Genomic DNA, 23,504 nt, shown 5'->3' with positions numbered 1-23,504 from the left:
CAATGAGCAAAATGTTGAAATTTTCCAGGATGAGTATATTCGACATGGCTATCTGCCCTGCTGAAACACTGCCTTGGTAGTCAGAAGATTTAAGCATGATTGTTTTTTTTTTAGCTCTCACAGTGGGTTTGCACCACTGTAACTTGCCTGACTTGAATGGAATGAATACAGTTCTCACTGATGAGCAACTGCAGGGGTTTTATTCTTAATTCAGCCACTGACGCATTGTGTAACTCTTGGAAAGCCTTTTAGCTTTCATTTACTGTTTCTTCTTATTCTGTTTGTAAAATGAAGATAGTTACAGTTTTACTCTTTCAAAGTCTCCTTACACCTAAGATGAGAAGTGCTATATAAATTCTAAAATTAGTATTAATACTTCTTTTATTCACAGCCCCTGGCAAATGAAATTAGAGACTTCTATGAAGTTTATGAAAACCTTCTTTCTTGTGTGAAATGTCTTATTCTGTCAGACCTCATTTGAAAAGACATTAAGTAATCATGAAACATAATAACCTCCTTGGTTCACATCTTCAGATATCGTTGGAACTATGTGCTTTTAAAGCTATGTTCCCATATATCTAAAATGAGGGTGCTTTTGATGTACAGATGTTTCTTGTGAGGAAACATCTACAGATCTTGAGATATCTTGAGAGCTCAAGGTTCAATAGATGTGCTCAATAACTTACCAAGTTTAAAGTGAAGTACTCCTAAGGGTCCTTTGTCAAATCTAACTAACAAAAGATCATGAATATTTGTGCTGTCAGTGCTGGCAGGGGCAACTTGAGGAGCGGCCCACTGGATCTGGATGAGGCTGCTAGGTACATCAAAGTGTTTACTGAATTGCAGAGTTGCCTCAGGTGAATAATCTTGTGCCAAGAGCTGAATTTTAATTGGGGACAGTGCTGTGTCAAAAAGTTGGAGCTCCCCTTGAGAGCTGCCAACCATGAATATGGCTCCGGAAGGGTGGTAGGTTATTAAAGCAGGCAGCAGTTCTGCTTGGGCTAACAGAGTCACTTGGTTGTAGGCTTCATACAGAATTACTGATGAATCTTCACAACCCAGGACTAGTTTGTCTTCTGTAACATCTCTGCAACAGCTGATGGCCTTGGATCGTAGTGGTATTCTGGTAACTGCCACACACTGCATTTTGTTCCTAACACGCTTGTAGATGCAACTGTCAGCCATGGGCTCTTTGTCTGCGGAGAGGGAGTGCTCCACTGTGTAAACCTGATAAGGCTGATTAGTGCTGAAGCTTGCATCGAGTGGATCCCATTCTGTACGCACGTAACTCAGAACCTAAAAAAAAATCCAAATCATTTTTAGTCATATTTTTAACAATGTATTCTTACTTTGATGATTTAAAAACAGACTGCCACAAATACGCTTTCTCATGGGTCAGTAAGCTAAAACAAACAAGCATTTCAGAAATTAGAGTTGTAAAATCTACTGTCTTAACTTTTAAAAGGTTAATTCCTTTGATGAAAAAAACCCTGCAATATAGTTTGAGCTAGATTTGTTTGTCCAGAGTATACAATAGTTTAGCAGAATAGAGGATAAATGATGCAATGGTCCTAACAGTGCTGGAAAGAGGAAAAATCAGCAAGTGATTGATAGAAAATAATAACTGATTATTTGCAAGTGGGTTGGGGAGAAATCTTCTGGAAGTTTTCTGGAAAAATTTACAGTAGGTTATAAATTTTCTGGAAAAATTTATAATAGGTTACTTTGAGCATCACATGTAGAGGTTTTCTGATCATTTATTCTAGGCCATGGTAACAGAAAATACTACACTGTAGTGGTAGAAACAATGGCATGTTTAAACAATGTATACTATACACTGCCAAATGAGTAGGTGGTAGATGTTCTTTGGTGCCATATAGCTTCAGATGCAGAATAAATGAATCTGTGATAGCAAGAAAGGGGGACCATTTAGGGGTACTTGAAGGCTGAATGAACTGGAAGAAGAACACAGAGGCAGAATATAATACAAAGACAGCAGCTGGCGAAGAGCAAGAATTTGAAGTGTGGAAACATGGGAAGTACCATAAAGTGACAGAGGCAACAGTGGAACCAATGAAGATTCACGTCCTTCAATATAAGGGTTTGAGTGAGAGGTGCTATAAAGGATTTGAGCAGGGAAACTGTAGGATAAATACCAGTTGTAAACAAGTTGCAAATAGCTTATGAAAAGCTTTTTCTTTGAACGAAAGAGAAAACCGATGTCTCTAGAAAAATGAGAGCAGTGGAACTCAGTCAGAAACTTGCTGGTATTTGTTCATGCAGAAATAAAGAGTGAAAGGAAAATGTCAAACTGAGCCAAACCCCACCCTCAGGTATACCCACAGCATTCTTCGCACTGCAAACTGAAGCTGCTGACCTGCCACTAATTCTGGAAGCTCCTTCTTTTGAATCCAGGTGGTATGCAAGTAGTATATACACCAAAAGGGGTAACAAATGTGATTAAAAGGCAGAGAGAGGGTGAGGGAGGAAACTTGGAAATTTCAGGTTGAAAACAGAAATGCACACATGACGTTAAAGCAGATTTTCACAGATCACAAGACCAACTGAACACATAATTTAGGCTTTCATCCTGCAAAGAAGGAGAATAAGAAATTGAGATTTTTGTTTGGCATACCACCCATTAAATCTTCAGAAGCAACTGATGAATCTATAAACACGTTATTCGGAATGCTGATCAGACTGATTAGGCTGTTTTCTTCTGACAATTTTGTCAGCTAAAGGGTTTCTCATTCAAAAGAAAGAAAAAAGGATTATCGCAGTTCTGTGGCTGCAAACCAGCTGCTGGTTAATACAAGTCTTTGCTACTTTAGGTTAGAGACATACAAAGAAGCCCTTGATGCAAAAACATGTAATACATGCAATATAATACATGCCAATGCATCCAGCCTGTGAAAACCAGTTTCAACAGAGTAGTCATCAATGAAAATACACACCAAAGAGGAAAGAAAAGATTAAATTAAGGTAGAGTTTGAAAAACATTTCCTCACCTCGACCATTCCCTCATCAGTGACTTAGCCTCTGCAACTAGTCTTTTATGCCCACAAAATGTGCAGTGGCTACTGTGCAGATGCTAGAACTGCTCAAATGTACAGCTTCTTAGGGTGTTAAAGCACATAGGAATTGCATGGAAACCTACAAAAGAGGTCATTGTGGACAAAGGATTACTGTGACCACAGAGCTCTCTAACCCTAAATAAAGACAAGGTAAAGTGTTATTGTTTGTTATTCAGTTTTCCCTAAGAGTATGTACGGAGACCCATGTAGCTGCCTTTCAAATATGTGAAATAGAAATCTGCCCAAGCAAGTCTTCAAAGCTTCCATAACTTCAGTGAAATGAGCCTTGAGGCCCTCTGGGACTCAGGTTTCTGTCTTCCTGTGGCAGATTTCAATGCACTGCATTATTCACCTACATATTTTGATCCAAAACCAGTGCTCCTCTCTGGACATCTCACAAACTACAAGAAAGTCATGAAGATCCACACAATGATCAAGTCATTGAGAGACAAAAGAAAGATAGAGAGAGATAGAGAGAGATAAAAGAAAGCACTACTAAATTCTGAAGAGAGACTGGCCTTGAAAGTTAAGACAATACAGAAGAAAACACGTGAAACATGGATTTTACAACTCCATAGGAGTGACTGCTGGAAAACAGCAATGGAAATACCTACAGAAAAATAAATGTTGTCTTCTGATCGTTTGAGAGTCAGCAAGCAAACTGAATCCAATTAATAATTTTGTTCTGCCTTGTTAGAGCAAAAGTGGGACAAAATGTTGCTCACTACTTTGAATTTAAAAGAAAGTAAAACCTTATATTTTGGAATGCTAATTTAATGAGACTTGAGATGAGAAGCTTCCTAGCTTCACTTAATTTTGACAGCAAATCCTTGAAATGAGGTCTAGGGTAGAGCTGGTTGTTGTATATAATGCAATACTAAGCGAGGAAAAAGCTCCTGCGAGGAGAGAGAAACAATTTGCTGCATTTCAAAATGCAAGTTTTCACATACTGTTTAAACAAATTAGGCTTAAAGGAATCTTTTCTAGACACTACTGTTCATATTCTGGCTGAAAATGAGAGAAACATTTCTCCTTAGATTGGAACAGATAAGCTTTTTCTCATGCATCAGTGGCCTCATGTGCCTCTTGGAGGAAGAGTACCAAGCCGAGAGACCTCTTTGTTCTGGTTTCCAGTTTTGCTGAGTGTAACTGGTATTTGGCACTCTGAAGGGGAAAAAAAATGGATGTTCTTTTTCATCTGAGAGGGAAGATTTGAGTTTCTCTGTCAGAAATTACTTTCATTATTAATTTTTCATGGTGATAACTGTAAAAGTAAAGGAGAGACATACAACTACAGAAACATATTAATAAGACTAAGATAATACTTTTTAAAGATAAGAAGTCTAACAATCAAAACATCTTTTTCTTCTCTTTCTCTTCCCAAGAAGATAGTACTCCATTACCTGCCACGTGCTAGTAAACAGTGCTTTAGCAGTTCTTTAAAAGGAATCCACTGGGATTCCTTGCCGGTGAGCAGTAGATCTCTGGAATCCAAAAGGGGAATGTTAAAATAGCAATTTATCTTTAATTTAACAAAACATTCACGTGGGGAATAGGGAGGCAAAAGCTGGAGGAGTTCCCTCAGAAGTGGGTAAGACAACAGGAGGATTTGTGGAGGAGGGGACAGGACAAGGAATGTTAAAAGACAAAGCTGAAATATCACATGGTGGGGTGTATAATCTGTTCAGTATTAAGTGCTTTCCATAAATCTTGGACTAAGCGCTTAGCCTTGGTTTCAAGCAGAGATTTCTGGAAATACTTTGCATGAAGTAAAACCAATTACTTTCTGTAAAGTAATAAATCAAGCAATAATAAAAAAAAAATTAAAGTCCCTTTAAGTTTTGTGACATGTATGCTACAAAACCATAGTAAATGTATTTAAACTTTTTTGACATAATTCATGTCATTCCCTTATTAACATGGCAGTCATGCATCACTACTGCACATTTATATTGTTTTTCCCCTTGCACTACTGGCCTGTGCTCTGCATCAGCTAATCAGCAGTGGGAGGGATACTATACGCACCAAGTTCTCAAATCCTAGAGTCAGAAATCGTAACAGTCCAAGTAAAGAAATCTGTTAATCTGCATAAATAAAGGTCTGAATTATGCTAGTTAAAATACTTTCTTTCATTTTGTTTGAAAGAAATAATAGCACAAGCTCATGTGGGCAGTATCACTCTTCTCAGCAAAAACCTCTGAACACTTAAAATTGAAGTATTTTGCATAAAATGCTGGGAAAGGATAAAGTCCACATATCAAAACAAGTAAGAGTTTTAACCAGTAGTTCTTAAGCAGAAAATTGGCTTACCAGCAGATAAAAAAAGAAAACAAAAGAAACAGAGAAATAAGCTTGCTGTGACTGAATTGTGTGTCTTTCAGATGAGAAAAATCTTTGATTTATTTTATGGATGTTAGAAAAATGCTTATTTAATTTCACAGGGTGAGGCTCTAAACAACAACAAACACTTTAATTAGAAACATAGAGTGGGAAGTGCAGTACACACTAGTAAAATTGCTTTAAGTACAGCACTGTGAAGATGGAATAAAAAAACAATCCTATTTTAAAACGTTTCTACAATAAAAATACAAGGCTCCTACTCTAGGTTACTTACTTGGCTGCATTTTATTTACTGCCCACGTGCAAACTTACTGACTGATCTTCAGTCAGCATTTATTCTTTTCTTTTAAAATTTATCATCATCATCTTTATCCCATATTATTCATTGGACTTTGAACCCAATGTGACATGAAGTATTTTACATTCTTTGTGATGTGTGTGAGAGGTATTTCAGCTATTCAGTCACACACGGTAGATGTTTTCCTGAGTGCTACAGTAATTGTAGGATAGCTCACTCATAAAAGATCTGCTGTGTTTATTTCACAAGTTTGAGGCACAATGTGGAAGCAATAACTATTAAATATTAGCTCTTGGGAGAAAGAAAAATAGTATTCTCTCTCAGGGAAGTTATTTTTTTTCCACAAGATTGAAGTATAATTTCAGTGATTCTTACCAGCACTAAACAGAGTGAAAATAAACATGGCAAAGACAAATGCAAGTACTACAATAACTGAGCCCTGGCATCATCACCTCCTGTTAATTTACATTTGCAGAATAAAGTTCATGTTGATTTTAACACAACTTTCTATCAAAGCATTTAATCCAAGGATGATTTCACATCAGATCCTATTTATTCATAGCAAATTGTTTGAAATGATTTCTGGAAGATTCCTCTTCCGGTTTTGAAATCAAATTACCAGCATTATCTCTGCAGGGTGACAATTCAAATAACACCCTTGATCATTGTCACTTTAACAAAGAAGAAACATACAAACCCCCAATACTTAAATAAATAAATTGGAGAAAGGATAAGTTTACTGGAGGAAACCAATGCATGCAAGAAAGCAGAAAAAGGTTCAATAGACCAACACTCCTGCAGCAACATGCATGCGTGTGTATAAATGTACATTGCACACCAAAGTCAAATGTTAAAAACACTTTTGTTTCTTCAAGTGATGATTCCTCATCAAATCTTAGAACATTCAACACAGTAAACACTGATCTTAAAAAAAATACAGAGTAAACCAAGTCAAGATTTGCAAGTAAAAAAGTTCTTTCTGGTTTTAGAGGAATAATGTCTACCTTTAGCCTTAATACTAGCAAATGTTAAAGAATAAAGCCACACAAAAAAATTCAAATAAAATTTATAGTGTATTTAAAATATAAAATGTATTTCCTCAATTAAGTTGAAAACCTGCTTAAGTACACAGTAGCCAATCATGGTATGTGCAATCATCCCAATGCAGAATGCGTAGTTACAGGATATTATCGTGATGAGGGGTTGAGTCGCTTTGTCCCAGAGCTATTCCAGTCTTCATTCTAATAAGCACTCTTCTGGTGGGCAGCAAATATCACTGAGAAAATTCCTCCAGGAAGGAAACAGCATCACCTAAGAGCCCCATTTACCCTTGCTCTGCCACAAGAAGAGCGTCAGTAGCTGGCTGACCTGTTGTGGTTTTGTAGGTCAGCACCAAAGTGCTGTAGAACAGCTGTGGGCAGCACCCATTCATTTCCTTGGGCTTGGATTTGTTTTTTAAAAGCCTAATATGCCAAACAGCTCTTTATGGGCTAGACATTCAGCAATTCCTGCTTTTCTCTTAATTCTAGATAATAATGCTGTTTTAGCCAAGCAATACTACTATTTTCAAGTAAAATATTGGTGGTATCATTTCATTACACTTGTTTTTGATAAATGCTCCAAACTGAATGAGCTCATGCTTCTCACTCTTCTTCTGTTGACAATAATAATTTACTGGGAGAAAATGCATATTATTGGTCAAATATGATAAATATGAATTTATTTTTATGCGTAACAATGGCATTTCATGTTTTTATGCCAGGTCTATACTTGAGGAACACTACAAATGGTAAGGGAATAGAGCCAAAGAAAGGCAAATAAGCATGCTTAGAAACACTGCATTTTTGTGGTATCTGATCTATAGAGTAACTGTTAAGAACCTCTCCAGAAATGCTAACATTTTTGCTCAGATTTACACTACCAAATGACCCTCAGAAGTTAAAGTTAATTCCCCTCCAAGACACTTGTAGGGGAAAAATATACCTTGGCTAATTGCAGATTGGGGATTGATGCTACTTCTAGAGCTGCTGGGTTATGACATCCCCTATCCATGCACAGGAATTTAACTACTTGTATAAGGAGCGCTAGAGAAATCAAGGAGAAAAACCCAACCAACACTACCGTAGGTAACATTTCATGGATACATAGGAGAAGTGTAGAGGCAGAGTGTCTTAAGCCTTACACAGCAGCCCACTGAGCATCCAAGATCTCATGGAACAGACTAAACTGACAACCAGCAAGACAGTTTGTTATCTATGCATGACTAAGTTTTCCATAGCCCTGGCAGAATGCTTAGTATTTTACTGACAAATAGAGAAAAATAAATTTCATTTGAAGATCTAAGAATTAAAACAGACAAGTACAGGCAAAGAATCAGAAAAGGGAAAGCAACCAAACAGTTAAATTTGGCAGTTCTACTTTTAAAAATAATTTTCTTATATATATATATATTGCAATATAGGCTAAATTAAAAGGGTTATGAGTTTAGGCCTAAAGCCTCAGTAAATGCTTATTATCATTACTGTGTTAAGCACCAGTGATGTGCCTGGGACTACACTATGCCTCAGCCCTGAGCAATTCAAGAGTCTAAACCAGAAATGTCTATTGAAAGATGCAGAACAATGCTGTAACTTGGAAATCTCTTTGTAATATATAAAAATGAAACAGAGAAAGCTTTAAACTAACAGGGTGGTTGCGATAAATTTCTTTCCATTAATTCCTTAGACAAAATGAGTGCCTAGAAAACCTCTTGGAAAATAGAGATTGCAAACTGCTCTGTTTGACATTAGGGAGCTTTCTGGAATATGTGAGAAGGAAACAAAAGCCATGGGAATGTTGCTGTCAGAACCCGGGCATATGGAAACCACAGTAAGAAGTAAGATCTGAAATGTTAGTAGGATAAAGTTTCAGAGCACCAAACTGGCACAAGGACTAGGCTGAAAGACCTTACAATGAACAGACACACGTTTTAGCTACCAGAGTAATTTTTATATGTGATTGGGCATAGCTGCAGGGGAAATTGAGAACTGCAGGTGTGTATCAGGCAGAGGAGAAAGATGAGTCAAAGATGACCGCTAGTGGAGAGAGGTCAATTGAAAAGAAGTAAAGAAGGCAGAACTGGAGGTAATTTAAACTTAAATTCTACAGTGACTAATGACTGAAATAAGAAAGAAAAACTGTCTCAACTGCCTCTTCTTTATAGCTTTCAATACATAGAAAATCTCAAGGGAAAGATATCCTCACTGAAATTAGTATTAGTTATCAAAGTAACAATTCCAAGACATTAAAACATTTATATCTTTCCTAATTAAAAAGAACAGGATGTTGTTTGTAAAAGCAGCTTATTGTAAAGTGTTACTTAGGGCTTTTCCCTAGAGGGAAATATCCTGTAATAGCTACTCCAGAACAGCTATTCCACAGCTGATCCTCAGGTTTGTGCTCTTCTCCCACAGTGAGTGCCTTTTTAGTCCAAATTAGTGGTGTCTTAAGCTAAACTGACAATGAAACTCCAAATACAGAAGCACCTATACAAGATGATAGCTCAGAATAGCTTTTACATTGTAAGTTCAGGCTCCAGCTCTTTTCAGAGTTTTTACCTAATATAAGAAACTGGATTAAAATATCCTTAAATAAATAAAATAAAAATGAAATAGATTAAATGGAATGGAAAAATGCCTAAAATTGTAATCTAACCCAGTGTCAGGAAGAGGGTCAGCTTGTAGCCTAGTTCTAACTTGTAGCTCACATTCCCACCTGTAGATGGGGAATTTTAACTTTTTCTTCAAGAAAAAAATTGGTCCCTGATTTCATCAGTACTCATAGCAACAATTTAAGCAGCATCTTGATGTAGCTAAAATTTTATAACAGAACACTTAAAATAGATGTGAAATGCCTATCAGTTAACACCGCATACAACGTAAAATAACTGCATTAGACAATCATGCAACAGCCACAGTTTGTAACTCAGAGTTTTCTAGTGGTACTTTCACATTTCTATTCTCAGTGTTAGCAGCTCCATTATAAAGACTTAACTTCCTTGCTACATTTCTCAGATTGACAGTTTTGATGCGAAAATAGCAAACATCACTGAAGTACTTTTTTCATCAAATCACAAACCTCTGCTTTTAAGATTAGGATGGCTGATCTTTCTTTTGTTTTGGATATATCTGTTCTTTATATCTACCTGATTATGCATTTAAGTCACATTTCCTCAGCAAATCTGAAAAATCACGTAACGAGTTCAGCACTTTACCTCCAATTTGCCATGTGCACAGCCTAATAGCAATAGGTTGGCTCTGTCCCTCTCACAGGAAATAGGAGACCAAGGCCATGCTCCTTCACTAGTTGCTGACCACCAGCAAATGACGGTATCTTGCATACAATTTATTGCCAGGTGACGTTTCATCCTTCTACCTTCTGGTCCAAGTATATCAATATAAGAAATCTGATGGAAGAAAAAATGCAGAAAATATTTGAGGTAATAAAATAGCATAGTAGGAGCAATTGGGAGCATTTAGTTTGGATGTGTGGAAGTGAATGTATTTATACACAGAGGGCTGCGTACATATATATTTATATGGGCTGTCTGTAAATGTAAAAAGTATCCCTTCAGACAGAAAAAGACATGCTCACACTTTTATCTATGGGGAGAGGATTGGGAAGGAAAGGAATGTGAGTTAAGAAGGAATTTACTGCAATGACTCCAATCAATACCAAAATGTACAGTCATGGTTGCTTGACAGCATCGACCTACACACAGGATTTAAGCTTAGCCATATTAAATGACAAGTTCTGCAAAGCTGACCAGGGAGCTAAGGCTAATGTCTAAGACATAATCAAATATTAAATATATTCTACAGTATTTGAGCAAACATATATCTTTCTTTTTCCTCCTTAAATTAAGGAATCCGGATACAAACATCGGCTTTGCAAGAGAATATATACTTTTCTGCATAATGTGGATGAGCTACAGCATCATGCGTAAAGTTTATGCAGCTCTTGAGAATTGTGCCTCTTTCTCAGGAAGGATTTGTGGAATTTATTATTCAAACTCTGTTATTTTGGAGCATGGTTATTTGAAAACATGAGCAGTGCACCATCTGGGTGACACATGCCAAGGAAATATAGATTGCACTGCATTTCTGCTTAAGGAATTAATGGAAGGTTGATAGCTAGGGTAAAAAAAAAAACTATCTTGCCATTGCTGGTCAGCAATAATCGAACCACTTTCTGGGGATTAAGCGCATGGCTAAGCCTACTGGACCAGACACTAGCAAAGGGCAGGGGGTCTTCTTATCAGAGAAATGCTTCTGGAGCCAGTCTCACTACATGACAGATTGCTTTCATATTCCTGTCTGCAAGGCAACAAAGGATGGCAGTAATGCGATAATGCCAGAGTGCAATGGGTGTTAAGAACCCGCTGCATTTATGTATTGTATTTAGTAAATAATCAGGCTCATCCAAATTGTGATCTCACCACTCAACCAAGGCCATTAAAATCAAGGTTAATGCTTTAATAATCCTTTGCTGTTTTTTATATGGTCAAAAAGAACCCTTTTCTATTTGCATGGTCATAATATTATTGACCTCTTCATCCCCTGAATACACATCAAAAGGAACTGAAATCAAAGTAATTACCAATGTTGTTCTCTCATGGTAAACATTTAACTCCTTGTACTGCCTCCTCCTTCAGTAAATTGAAATGGATTAAAAACACACAGATGGGAAAAACTTGCAAAAGGTCAATATTTTCAGAATATTCTGTGGCTTACTTGTCAAAATACATAGAATTGTAAAGATACATTAAAGTTAACAGGTAGCTGATCCTTCAATTAGAACTATATAATTTGGTGACAAGACACCAAATTTATTACGGTGAAAAACCACAAAATCTTCCACAGGTATTAACTAATCCCATATTGCAGTGTTAATTGCTCATAACAATTTCACATGTAAAAATAGCCAAAAATCTTTCATAAAACTTTATGTCTTGCATTACACAAGGCACTTTTAGACATGGACTAATGCCACTAAGAAAAGGCAAAGAAAACCAGTTATTTTTATATTTTGCCAGTCTTCAAGACTGTAGCAATTCCAAATCTTCCTTTATTTTTTCAAAGTGTAAATAAAATCCAAGGTGGTATCTCCTAGAAAGGACAAAAATAGAGAAAATAGTTCTTCCATTTAGGTACCTATTGTATAAAAACCCCTCAACTTCTGGATAAATATCAAACTGTGAGGAGAAAAGCATGGTTGACCTGTTCTTATTAATAACAGCATACTGGCAGTCCAGTACTGCCTGGCATTCCCTGACAATTTTTCCACCATGAGGCTGGACTTCTCACAATGTGGAGTTGCTTCTGTGCAGGTACCAAAGAAATTATAATGTTAATATGACAGAAATTTAATTATATCACTGGATATGATTGTAAGCAAACATTTTCCTTATTTTAGAAATGGGAATTTAAATGCAAATACTACATATATTCTCAGAAATACACCAAAAGTCAGAGGCAGAAATGAAGGCTACACCCAAACTTCCTGAATCTTAGCTCCAGATTTTGATCCCATGGCAGTGCAAGTTAGCTTTTAATTAAATTTCTCTGGGAAAAGAAAACAAAAATACTAATGAACCAATTTTTCCTAAAGAGAGCACATACAAGTTTGCACATTTGCAACTGATGACCATCTTTTGCTTCTTTTGTTACTATTGATAACAATACTAGTGTTGACTGTGTCTGTTCTTTTAGCTTACAAGTTTGACCAAAACTAGCCAGGAAGAACTCCAGTGCAGAGAGCTGACATAATATCACTGCAGTAGTGAATAATACTTTCTGCTGGCACACACTGGTGCAGTTTTGAAGATAATAAATTTTTTACTTAGCTGCATAACTAGCAAGCCTCACACAAAGGAACATTCAATTAAAAAATGCAAATGCATTTTTTTTTTGGCTGGCAAAGAAATAATGCACAGTGATTCCCACTGATTTCAAGAGAAAGCAAAGTTTACATCGAACATGGAGGCATTTTGAGAAGCTCAGCTGTGTCAGCAAAGAACTGAACATAACAACCCTATTAAGGAGTGCAGCAGATATTTCTGGTTTCCTAGGGCAGAGAGTTTTCTATGGATTAGGATTTCCTTCTTTCCCAAGCAAAAGTGCCATAACCATTAGATCCAAAATGTGCCCAGCAACGCTCAGAATGAAAATGTTTCCTTAGAAAAAGAGTTTTCTTACATAAATTAAGGAGCTATGGCCCTCACAGTTAAATGACGAAGGCAGTCTCCAGCTCACCACAGCTTCTTCAATGAAGTTTAGTGCTATTAAAAAACCAACCCACACCACAGACCATACTTGCTTCTAAAGCACAACCTTAACAAACACCATAGACCAGGCACAAGCGCACATCATTTTAAAGTAAACTACGTATCAGCTCAGTTCCTGGTGAACAGTGAACTGTCTCAAATCCACGTTATAGAGGTTGGATCAATCTCGCAAACACAAGTCATTGCTGAAAAGAGGCCCTGAACTGAAACAGCCTGGAAAATGGATTAGATATTCATCCTAGCAGAAAATATTTCTACCAAGCAAGTTAAAATGTATTATGGCAAAACTTAAATGAAACACATCCTTAAAAAAGCCTGCCTTGAAGATGCAAACTCCCATATGTAAGGAAGCAAATTACTGAAGGGTTGTCAAGGGAAAAATATTTGCTGTTTTCTAGCACAAGATTGTTTTCCTTAACATTTATCCAGGCTGAAATAAATACAAACTCTCTCTTTAGCTCACTACATCTTTCTAACTTCCCTGGGTGAAGGCTTGTCTCTTCTTCATTCTTGCAGTGAACTGGATGCAGCTCCTTTCCTACCCTGTTTGTTCAAAGTTAATTGCCTTTGGCCAACTATTTTTTTTCATATTATCATAGTGCCAAGCCACTGCCCTGATGCCAAAGAATTTATGGTCAAAATAAGTTATGTCCACAGAGCCCAAACCATCCAAGACACAGTGTAATTCAGCTTGAGACAAGCTGGGTCTACTGAGATCCAAACTAGGTAGTTTAAAGGCAGCTCAGCTATCTCTAGAGTGTTTTTCAGCAACTGCTGTGACTGACACACCCATACATAAAGGGCTGGAAAAAAGAAGTATTTTAATCTTCACTGTGTTAGTACTGAATTGAGATATAGACGCACCAAGTCACTTGCCTAAGGTCACATACAGAGTTTTTCAGAGGTGAGAAAGCTTATGTACCTTGAGTCCTCACTCAGTGGCTTAATTGTAAAACCAACTCTCACAACAATATGATTACTGTAACTAGATGGAAAATTAAGATTTCTGCAAAGAATTACAACAGTCTTGGAGCTCATACAGATGACTGAATTATCATAGCTTCATGAGTTCATGTATATCAGCTGAGACATAGTAATTGACCATGCATGTGTTTCTAGCCCACAGCAAACAAGAGGTAAAACACATTAGCTTAAATCTTTTACACTGAGGTTTACCATTACAGATTTTGCTTCATGCTTGTTAGATGCTGAGAATGTGCAAAAGGTGAGTTACCGCTGCTCAACTGACACAAGGTAATCTGTTAAGCAGGGGTAACTCAACAGTGTGTCTGAGCCCTTAACCTAAATACAGTAGAAAATTGGATCCCTCTTGGCACAGTATTTTAACTCATTAATTCAGAATGCCATGTAATTTTTCTTTACTTTTCAGTACCTGCCAGTTTTGGAATTTAAGCTATTCTAGTCAGTTACAGGAAGGTCTGTAATCGTAAAGTTACTGCAGTGTTTACAGTCACCATTGACAGCGATACCTTGAAGTCCAAACAAGAGAGTTTTTCCAGTCTTTTGTTTACATCAGGAGAATCCATTTTCTTTGTAAACTGAATAAAACAGAGTTGGTTATGGTCCTCGAATGACAAGAGGATGAAACCGTCTGTAAGAACCGCTGAAAAACAAATAAAACCATCACCACTGTAACACCTGTTTCTAGTAGCAAAACAAATTACTGAACCCTCCACTGAGACACTGCAAAAAGCAATTTTTTCAAGACAGTGTCTTAAATATTACACTGAAGCCTCTGTAATCTCCTAAAAGGCATCAATGTGTCATCCTGCCAGGACCTTCTTGGAAATGAGAAATAAAGCCTAGGGAGTACTCCGATTACATAAACATGAATAAATTATCTCGTATCAAGTTACCACTACATTCAAATATATGTTTTATGCCCTTCCGCATTAATTTTCATCTCAGTTCAGCTTTCAATGTTGGGTTTTTTTTCTGCTTCTCCTTATGGTAACACCCACCAGTTTGTCAGAAATGCATCATATACAGCGTAACTTCTGTTAAGGATGATAAATGCAAATTAGTATTTGAGAGGTATCTGGTATTTTGACATCGTAAGGTTCCAGATGCTGTTGCAGACACCGAGGAAACTGTTACATACAGGATTATACTTCAGAGGGGTTATGAGTTTGCTGAAAACCTCACATGGGGGTATCCGAACAATGCAGGAAACCAAGATGGAACAGACTCCCCTGGAGTGTGGAAAAGCGCAGTGGAATCCCCACTGTTATCATAAACGGGTGCTAGACCAAACCAGTTCAATATAAAAGTGATTAACTAATTTGACAATGAAAATTAATTAGACAATATTATCTAAGATTCTTTCCCAAGTGTTATCCAGTTATTCAGGCAGTATTATGCCTGCATTTTATGCAAGCAATATTAGGTCTGCATTTAAAGAGATGTCTGAGAACCAAGTGAGTCATCAGGGCTACTAGCACTAGGTCACTGAAGATTTGTTAATGAGAATCAGGTGTAAGTACAGCTAGCAAGCCCTTTTAGAAAGTAAACTGAGAAACCTCTGCTGAAAGGAAAATGTCAAGTGGAACCAGATTTAAAAACAACCAACCCTGCAAAACAAACACAAAAGCATTTGTGACTAATATCCTAGATTCTCAAATATATTTTACATATCCTTGAGTAGACTGACAGTTTAGTCTTACATATAAGCATTGAAAACTTGCTACTCAGCTTTGCTTTGATTTAGACTGATTTACAACCAGTTGCAATTTCTAATAGTCATGTACTGGCACAGCTCCGAAGATTCTGGTATGCAAATGCTAAAGGGTAAAGTTTAAAGCCAAATAATTACCTTTGAAACATAACACTAACACTAGCTTAAAAAAGAAAAAAAAGAATAAAAGAAATAGTGATAAAGCATCTGAGATGGTGAGTTAGAAGTTATAACTGAGATCCTACACACACATGAAAATCCAAAGCCACTGAGTATGGTATCCTCAATATGTACAGTTAAAATATTTTGCTATCCTCACAGACATAGTTTACATCAGAGATGACCTACAGCACACCTCAGCTGCTTCTGAAATTGGTTTTGGTTGAAGGGAAGAAAACAGGATTCAAAGATCCCTGGGCAGGTGCGAATGAGACTAGCACTGCCTTGATTTTCAGTATCTGTGGTTGTCCTGGGCAGGAGTGGAGACTAGATCAACATGAATGCAGCTATGGGCATAGTTAGACCATTATTCAGATAGGACCCATATGCTGCAGAGTCAGATTACCCTAAAAAGGCAGGCAGCGTAGTTAATATTCCAAATACTAGTACCGCAACACCTCAGTGCCACAAAATAATTTAGAAAATGAGAAATACTGTTTCTTTTAGGAAAACAATTTTTCTATAATTTCTAATTAAATTATTTTTTAACATTGCACATAATGAAAAATAATAATAAAAAAATCATAAAAATATTGTCCATTATAATAAAAATCAGGATGACTTTATTAGAGACAGGAGAATTATAAATTCAATCATAATTATGTATCTTGTACACACAATCTGATCTTTATTCCAAATATTAACAGGACATGCTACTCAAGTTAGAATTACATTTCATAAGTCATTTTGGCAGATTGTAATCCTTACCCATTTCTACATATACACAATTCTTAAACTAAGAACTACTATTTTTATATGGACTTTTTGTATTAAATATTGAATTTCTAATGGCCAACTTTATAATCACAACCTTAATTCCAACATAGATTTGGAAAGATGTGGAATTATATTAGATTAAAGTTAATTTATTCTAGGACCACCTTTTGTTGTGGTTCTCACATAAGGATAGTTCAGCTTAAAAATCTGTATTTTGAACACTATTTGCATGGATAACAAAAGTATCTTCTGTTGTTCATGAAAACAAAAAATGCATTGCAATGACTGGTGTTGGGGGTTGGGTCGGGTTGCTGGGTTGGCTGAACAGAAGCAGTCCTATTTCACCTTCAGATGCAGGTATTACCAAACATAGAGAACTTACTTATAATTTAAGAAATTATTGAATAAGTGAAAATAAGGACAAGCCATTCTGTAGTGTTATTTATAGCAGTTTAAGAGGTATAACTGCAGGAAAGCATATTTGTTGCTTTATTATTGTTTTAGTTCTAGGCTTTTTTAGTTAGTATTTTTATGACACATTAAGCCAACGTAAGGCAAAGTAAGTATAATTTAATTATGCATTTATTATTTATTATATTTTTTAAAAGATGGAGTATTCTAAGTCCTATAAACAACTTCAATTTGGGTATAAACTTAGCCTCCATGCTTTCCTACATTTTGTCACCTGAAAGTATGAAATCTTCCCGCTGGAAACAAAGGGCAGAAAAATCTGAGATGGAATTAATAGTTTACTAATTCAGGTGAAGAGTGAAAAACAGAAGTCGAGACATCAAATGTGTTCTATGCTATTAGTTGATAAAAAAAATGAGGTTAGGGTTAAATTTTTTTATGATAAAGATTCTACTAAAATCATTACATTAATCTTCAAGACTACAAAACATTAATAACATCAGAGGGACACAGTATTGTAGGTTTCTTAAATAACCAGACCCAGATTCAATAGATGCCTGAAGAAAATAAATTATTAAAGATCAAAGTTAAGATAGATAGCATATATTCTTACTAAAAGCACACAATTTGTGTTTATTCGTTAAGAATTTGGAAAATAATGCCCATATAATTTGGCTCTCACTGAAATTCCATATTCTGGATCATGCATATGTCAAGATACCTGGTTTAATTCTCAGTGGAGCCCTGTAGAGATACACTGAAAAAGCTATACTCGTATTACTAAGCTGATGAAAAAAGGTACATTTTCATAAGTTTCTTCCACATTAAATTAGAAACTTATTTTTAGCAGTCACTAGTTAGTAACAATAGTGAGAGTCTGGAAATCCAGAAACTAAGTCATAACACCTCTATACAACTAATGTTATCCAGCCTATTTTAATAAGTAAATACTTTAATAATAACTACCCATGGTTAATCTTGGCTAATGTTTGATTCTGTCCCATTTATGGAATAAGCATGACAAGTTCAAATGGCATGTTCACAGTGATTAAAATGTGTAAGAAACTGAATTTTAGAAACTCATTCAGTATTTGACAGGCCTGAAAACTTTGATGTTAAATATTATTCTTAAAGTGTTCTTAGTCCTGAGGGTTGTAACTACAGCATTACATGCAATTACTTGCTGTGTTTGCAAGTCCCCAGTGGCAATAATTAGTCTACCTGTTGACATACTGTTTCTCTACTCTATTGTTAATGTAGGCAATTGATTTGCACGTGGCTGTAATTACCATCACTGATGGTGTCGGAGATGAGCTTCCCCACCAGGGTCCTGTCAATCACCACTTTCTCCAGCTGTGGCCCAGAAAGGCTTAAGGACACCAATATACCTGAGTGAAAGAGGAGCTAAATCCAAATAGAAAGAAAACAAGACATCAAGAATCATTAATAAAGTGAAATGTTCCAAGGTACATATTAGCAGCTGTCCATTACGTAGTAATCTAATTTTCAAAATTACAAAAAATACTTATCGTTGATATGAAGGTTTCTTATATGGACTTTGAAGTCTTTTTCAATGAAAGAGAGAGATGTAATACAACACTGAATTACACAGGTACAAGAATTACAATTGCTGAACACTTGCAGAAAACGCATGCTAAGCCTCCAAATGTATTAAATAAGTTTGTTGAAAATGGAGATCAAAATTCTGTCTTGAATGAGGAAAGGGATGATGCTAATCCATCACCCATGGAGCTGATTTTTTCCATATGAAGTAACTGCATAGCCTGCATCAAAACCCCCAAAAAAGTGTGTCTTTATATTACCATCACAAATTAAAACCATCACCTTTTTGCTATCCTTGTTATTTCTGATCATTCATATATTAACTTAATGGTGCTGTACCACAGTGACAGAAAAAATAAACCCCATAAAATTCCTGCTCCATTGTAAGCTGACTTAACTTTGCGAAGTTACTCCAGTAGCAGGACTAAACAATAAGCTTTGTTAGAGAGATACTGCTTTCTTAATAATGTGGTTCTGTCCTATGAAGACAGGCTGAGAGAGCTGGGGTGTTTCAGCCTGGAGAAGAGAAGGCTCCAGGGAGACCTTAGAGCAGTCTTCCAATACCTAAAGGGGGCCTACAAGAAATCCGGAGAGGGACTTTTTATAAAAGCATCAAGTGACAGGACAAGGGGGAATGGATTTAAACTGAAAGAGGGAAGATTTACATTAGAAATTGTTCACTATGAGGGTGGTGAGATGCTGGCATAGATTGCCCAGAGAAGCTGTGGCTGCCCCATCCCTGGAATTGTTCCAGAACAGGCTGAATGGGGCTTTGAGCAACCTGGTCTACTGGAAGGTGTCCCTGTCAATGGCAGGGAAAGGACTTTAAAGTCCATTCCAACTCAAACCATTCTTTGATTCTATGTTTCTAACTGTAGTCAAACCTTGCTGGACTTAAAATTATCAAGTTGGAACTAAATTGTGATTTTATCTAATCTAACTTCAACATAGGTATAAATTGAAGTTTTGAAAGATTGTAATAAAAGCTACATGAGTGTAACTGTGTCTAACATTTTTACTAGGACAAAACCTTAAAGGACATCTGACATGACAGGGCATATCGAAATACTGACTGTATATATTTATCAAACAAATGCATTGTAAGATTTTGGCAGGATGGGAAATTATCATTTGTTCTTAAAAAAATAATTTCCTACCACAAGTATTTTTTGTTTCTATTTCAGACACCACTAGAATTTATTTTCAGACTTCCTTATAGCTAACCTAAATCTCCCCTGTTTAAGTTTGAACCCATTATACCTTGTCCTACCGCTAATCATAACTGTCTGAAGAACGCAGTTGAAAAAGTGATCGTTGAAATGCAGAAGCTGACAAACTATAACACAAGCAATGATCAAGCAAAATTCCATCAATACTCTAGAAAGATCAGTTCTAAATTTCTGTATGAATATCATCCTGCCAGATAAAACACCCCAAATCCTTCAATGTTATACGCGAACAAGAGAGCTGGTGCAGTCAGCAAAAACTCTACAACTTGTGTCTTCCACACCACCTTTGCTTGTGAATTATGTTCTTCTCTCAGAAGAAGCTACTGCAATGGTAGGTTGTTTCCATGCCTCCTTTTCTTGCAGAGAAAGAATAAGCTGGAGTTAATCCAGGAGAACAACTGAAGTGAATCAGAGTCTGTCTGTAGTCTCTAGGTTTACCTGACATATATACCACACATCCATGTAAGGAATAGAGACGAAACACAGGAAAAAATGTGGTTTGATCTGTAGGTGGTTAATGATCTTTAATGACTGTGTCATGGAATGAGCCCACATGTTCATCGTTCTGCTGACATATAATCCATGCCATCCATATATGCTATATGGACATATGTCTGCAAACTCTGGGCTTGAGAGCAACAAATAACATTAGGATTATTTAACTCTTAAATATTTCAATGTGTAAATTCACTTTATGCCTATATGTTCATTTCCTGGTAATGACATAGATCACACCTGTTACAGAGCTAGAATACAAATCTATGGAAACTGCTCCAGTGTCTGATGACGAGACATTTATACAAATATAAAATGCTGTGGTAATGGGCGTGCTTTGTTTTACATCTATGAAACTAGTCATTAAACCAATGGTATGTATTTTCACTATCTCATAGATCTCTCTCTATGCCATCAGTATGGCATGACAGAATAATATAAAGTCAGTAAAATATATATTTTATATATAATATATAATTTCCATGTCTTTTCTTGTTTCTCCCATTGCACTCCCTCCTTCTTTATTTTTACAGTAAAACATTCTTTCCCATTATTCTCCACAATTTTTCCTATAGTAACTTACCATGGTTAGTAATACACCTGTGCTCTACAGGTCTAAGTCCTTCCCTTTAGGAACTGTAGTCTAAATTTAAAATGTAAATCAGAGACTTTACACACTATATGGCCATGTAAGGTCGGTATTCCTTCCACCTTCCTTTAAAAATCCATTGGATTAGAATAGGGGCTTTTTAAAAACTAATTCTTAAAGTTTACCATGAGGTACAAGCAGGTACTTAAATAAAGCAGGGACATCGTTGAGTCACCATCCCTGGAGGTATTAAAATGACCTGCAGATGTGGCGCTGAGGGACATGGTTTAGTGGTAGACTTGGTAGTGTTAGCTGAATGGCTGTACACAATGATCTTAAGGGTCTTTTCCAACCTAAATGATTCTATAATTCTGTATTATCTGTCATCAAAAATATCCTGTAAAAGAGAAAATACGTGTATGTTCAAATTGAAACGTCAATATTTCAATTCTTTACCATGTAGCCTATGCAAAGACTGTTACATAATAAGATTTAGGTGCTATTATACATACACTTGCATAGTTAAGCTCATATTTTGGTAGATGGGAGCAGTCCAATCATAAGCATGAATGAATATAAAGCAAATGGGGAAGACTGCAAACTTGGCTTGAACACAAATACACAGTGATCCAACTCCAAAAAGTACTGCTCAAGGGAATTGCTCATCATTGCTAAGGAATAAACACAAATGGAAGAGGCATTATTTACATAAAGCACAAAATCATTCCAACTAACAGATACCATATTAGGGAAAGAAACTTGCAATAATGAAACACTTTACAAATTTTTCAAACTAAAGTACTGCAATGTGAAAAACAGAAAGCAAAAGAGTCATCTCTACAGCTTTAACAGTCTCAAGGTGTTCCTAAACAAATTATGAAAGCATGATTTCAAACCTACTGGAAGAACATGCACAGCCTTTGAACTTGTATTTGAGTAAAGTGTTTGGGCATCTGGTCATTCTACATGCTGGGAAGGAAGGGCCACTTAATTTCTGTGTTATTGAAGAGTTGAATGCGAAGACTTTGATAGAAGGGATTATGTACTTTGTGTGCCAAAAATGGTTATCCAGTGAGCAAGAAACACATAAGAGGAACAGCGGATACTCAGAGGAAGACTTAGCCCTTCCCCAATAGCAAAGCGCTCCAATACACATTTGAGTTACCTTTTATTAAGCAAAAGACTTAAGTACAGGCTCATGACCAGTGGACTCCAGTAGAACTTAAGCATGTACTTAAGTGGATTCCTTTATCCTTGGAAGCCTTAGCCCTTCACTCCTCATTCATGCAGCTTAGCTGCTTATCAGCCCTTCTACCTAAAAAGATACCTGCAGAGCAAAGCCAGGATTTGCTTCTATCTGATTAAAATTGGAAGAGAATGAAAATATGCCTGTAAAAAATACTGCTGCAAACTGTTTTCCCTTACAGAGCCTAACCGACAAAGGAATATGCAAAAGGAGACGAGAACTGTAAAGCATTTCTTGTTCAAGCAGGTTCCCAGGGTTTTTCCCCACCTCTTCATTCCAGACTGCTTTCTTAGCCACCCTACCATAATTACTGCTGCATGCCTTATTACAGATGAAGTTATTGTTGTTACACGTTACTGTTTCACAATAATCGATGCATTTGTACTTCTAGCTCCAAATCTCTAAAACCACACATTAATGGTTCTGATCAAAAGCAACCAAAATAATTTAGTATGAGAGCTGTGCTCCTCTTAGTAACTATGATGGGTACCAGCATCTCATGTATTCTAGCCAGGATGTCTTGATTTTGATATCAGAAGTGTTACTGTGTGTCACCGCAAATCTTGCTAAATCAGCTTGCTGATGGGCATTGTATCCGATACAACAAGTCACGTCAGCAAATACTGCTGTGTATCTCAATGCAGAATCCAGTTCTAAGCATGCCAATGATGGCAACATAAAACCCATTCACATACATATGTAAATTGCAACACAAATAAAATGTAATCAAACTAATTTAGCAAAGAATATATAAATCTTTTTCATTAGCAGGTAACAGATATGATTCACAGCTAGTGCTTGGCACTTATGCAATAAAATAATTCAGTGTTGGCATGTGTTTTAATTCTACATCGTAATGCAAATGTAGAACTACAAAAAGTTGGAAATAAAATCTTTTGGCTAGATCTCATTAATTTTTACTACCTTGTATTGTAAAACCAAACCTGAACCAATGGCATCATTTCATAGTACTGATTTTATGATTTTGTGGCAAAACTTAAAAGCATTCCAAAGTATTAGAGAAGGAGACCAAGAGGAAGGGAACCAGCCAGAGCTGAGATTAGTAAACTCAAAAATATTGATAAAAATAATTACTTAGGTTATTACTCCTCAGCAGGGAAAGGCAAGGAGTAAATTATTTACTTAATTATGAACAATTCAGTGGCATCTTATTGTAAAGACTTCTTGTCTCTTTTTTTGTCATGCTTCTTTTGTGGTTTCTTTATTTTCCTTTGACATCGACCAGTTGAAGATTACAGGATTATTTCAGGAACTCATCACAGGTCATCAAAGCTGGGATTCAG

The 23,504-nt window shown here is 36.4% G+C and overlaps 1 protein-coding gene across 5 annotated transcripts in view; it reads right to left on the bottom strand.

Moving 5' to 3' along the window:
- The window catches only part of WDPCP (WD repeat containing planar cell polarity effector), a 158,690-nt gene that overhangs the window by 74,101 nt on the left and 61,085 nt on the right, over positions 1 to 23,504 (bottom strand). For all 5 annotated transcript variants that reach the window (XR_009963986.1, XR_009963985.1, XR_009963987.1 and 2 more), the window contains 4 exons: positions 18,368 to 18,482; positions 14,527 to 14,660; positions 9,965 to 10,156; positions 687 to 1,296 (listed from right to left, as the gene is read on the bottom strand). Coding sequence is in view for 2 of the 5 variants with exons in the window: in XM_062614284.1 (XP_062470268.1) it covers positions 687 to 1,296; positions 9,965 to 10,156; positions 14,527 to 14,660; positions 18,368 to 18,482 (1,051 nt within the window). In the remaining 3 variants the exon portion in view is untranslated. The remainder of the gene's footprint in view (positions 1 to 686; positions 1,297 to 9,964; positions 10,157 to 14,526; positions 14,661 to 18,367; positions 18,483 to 23,504) is intronic.

Source organism: Pezoporus occidentalis, unplaced genomic scaffold, assembly GCF_034315485.1.
Source record: "Pezoporus occidentalis ecotype Australia unplaced genomic scaffold, CSIRO_AGI_Poc_V1 ctg175, whole genome shotgun sequence".
NCBI lineage: Eukaryota > Metazoa > Chordata > Aves > Psittaciformes > Psittacidae > Pezoporus > Pezoporus occidentalis.
Note: the sequence above shows the minus strand (reverse complement) of the source record. Positions and strands in the feature narration are given on the sequence as shown.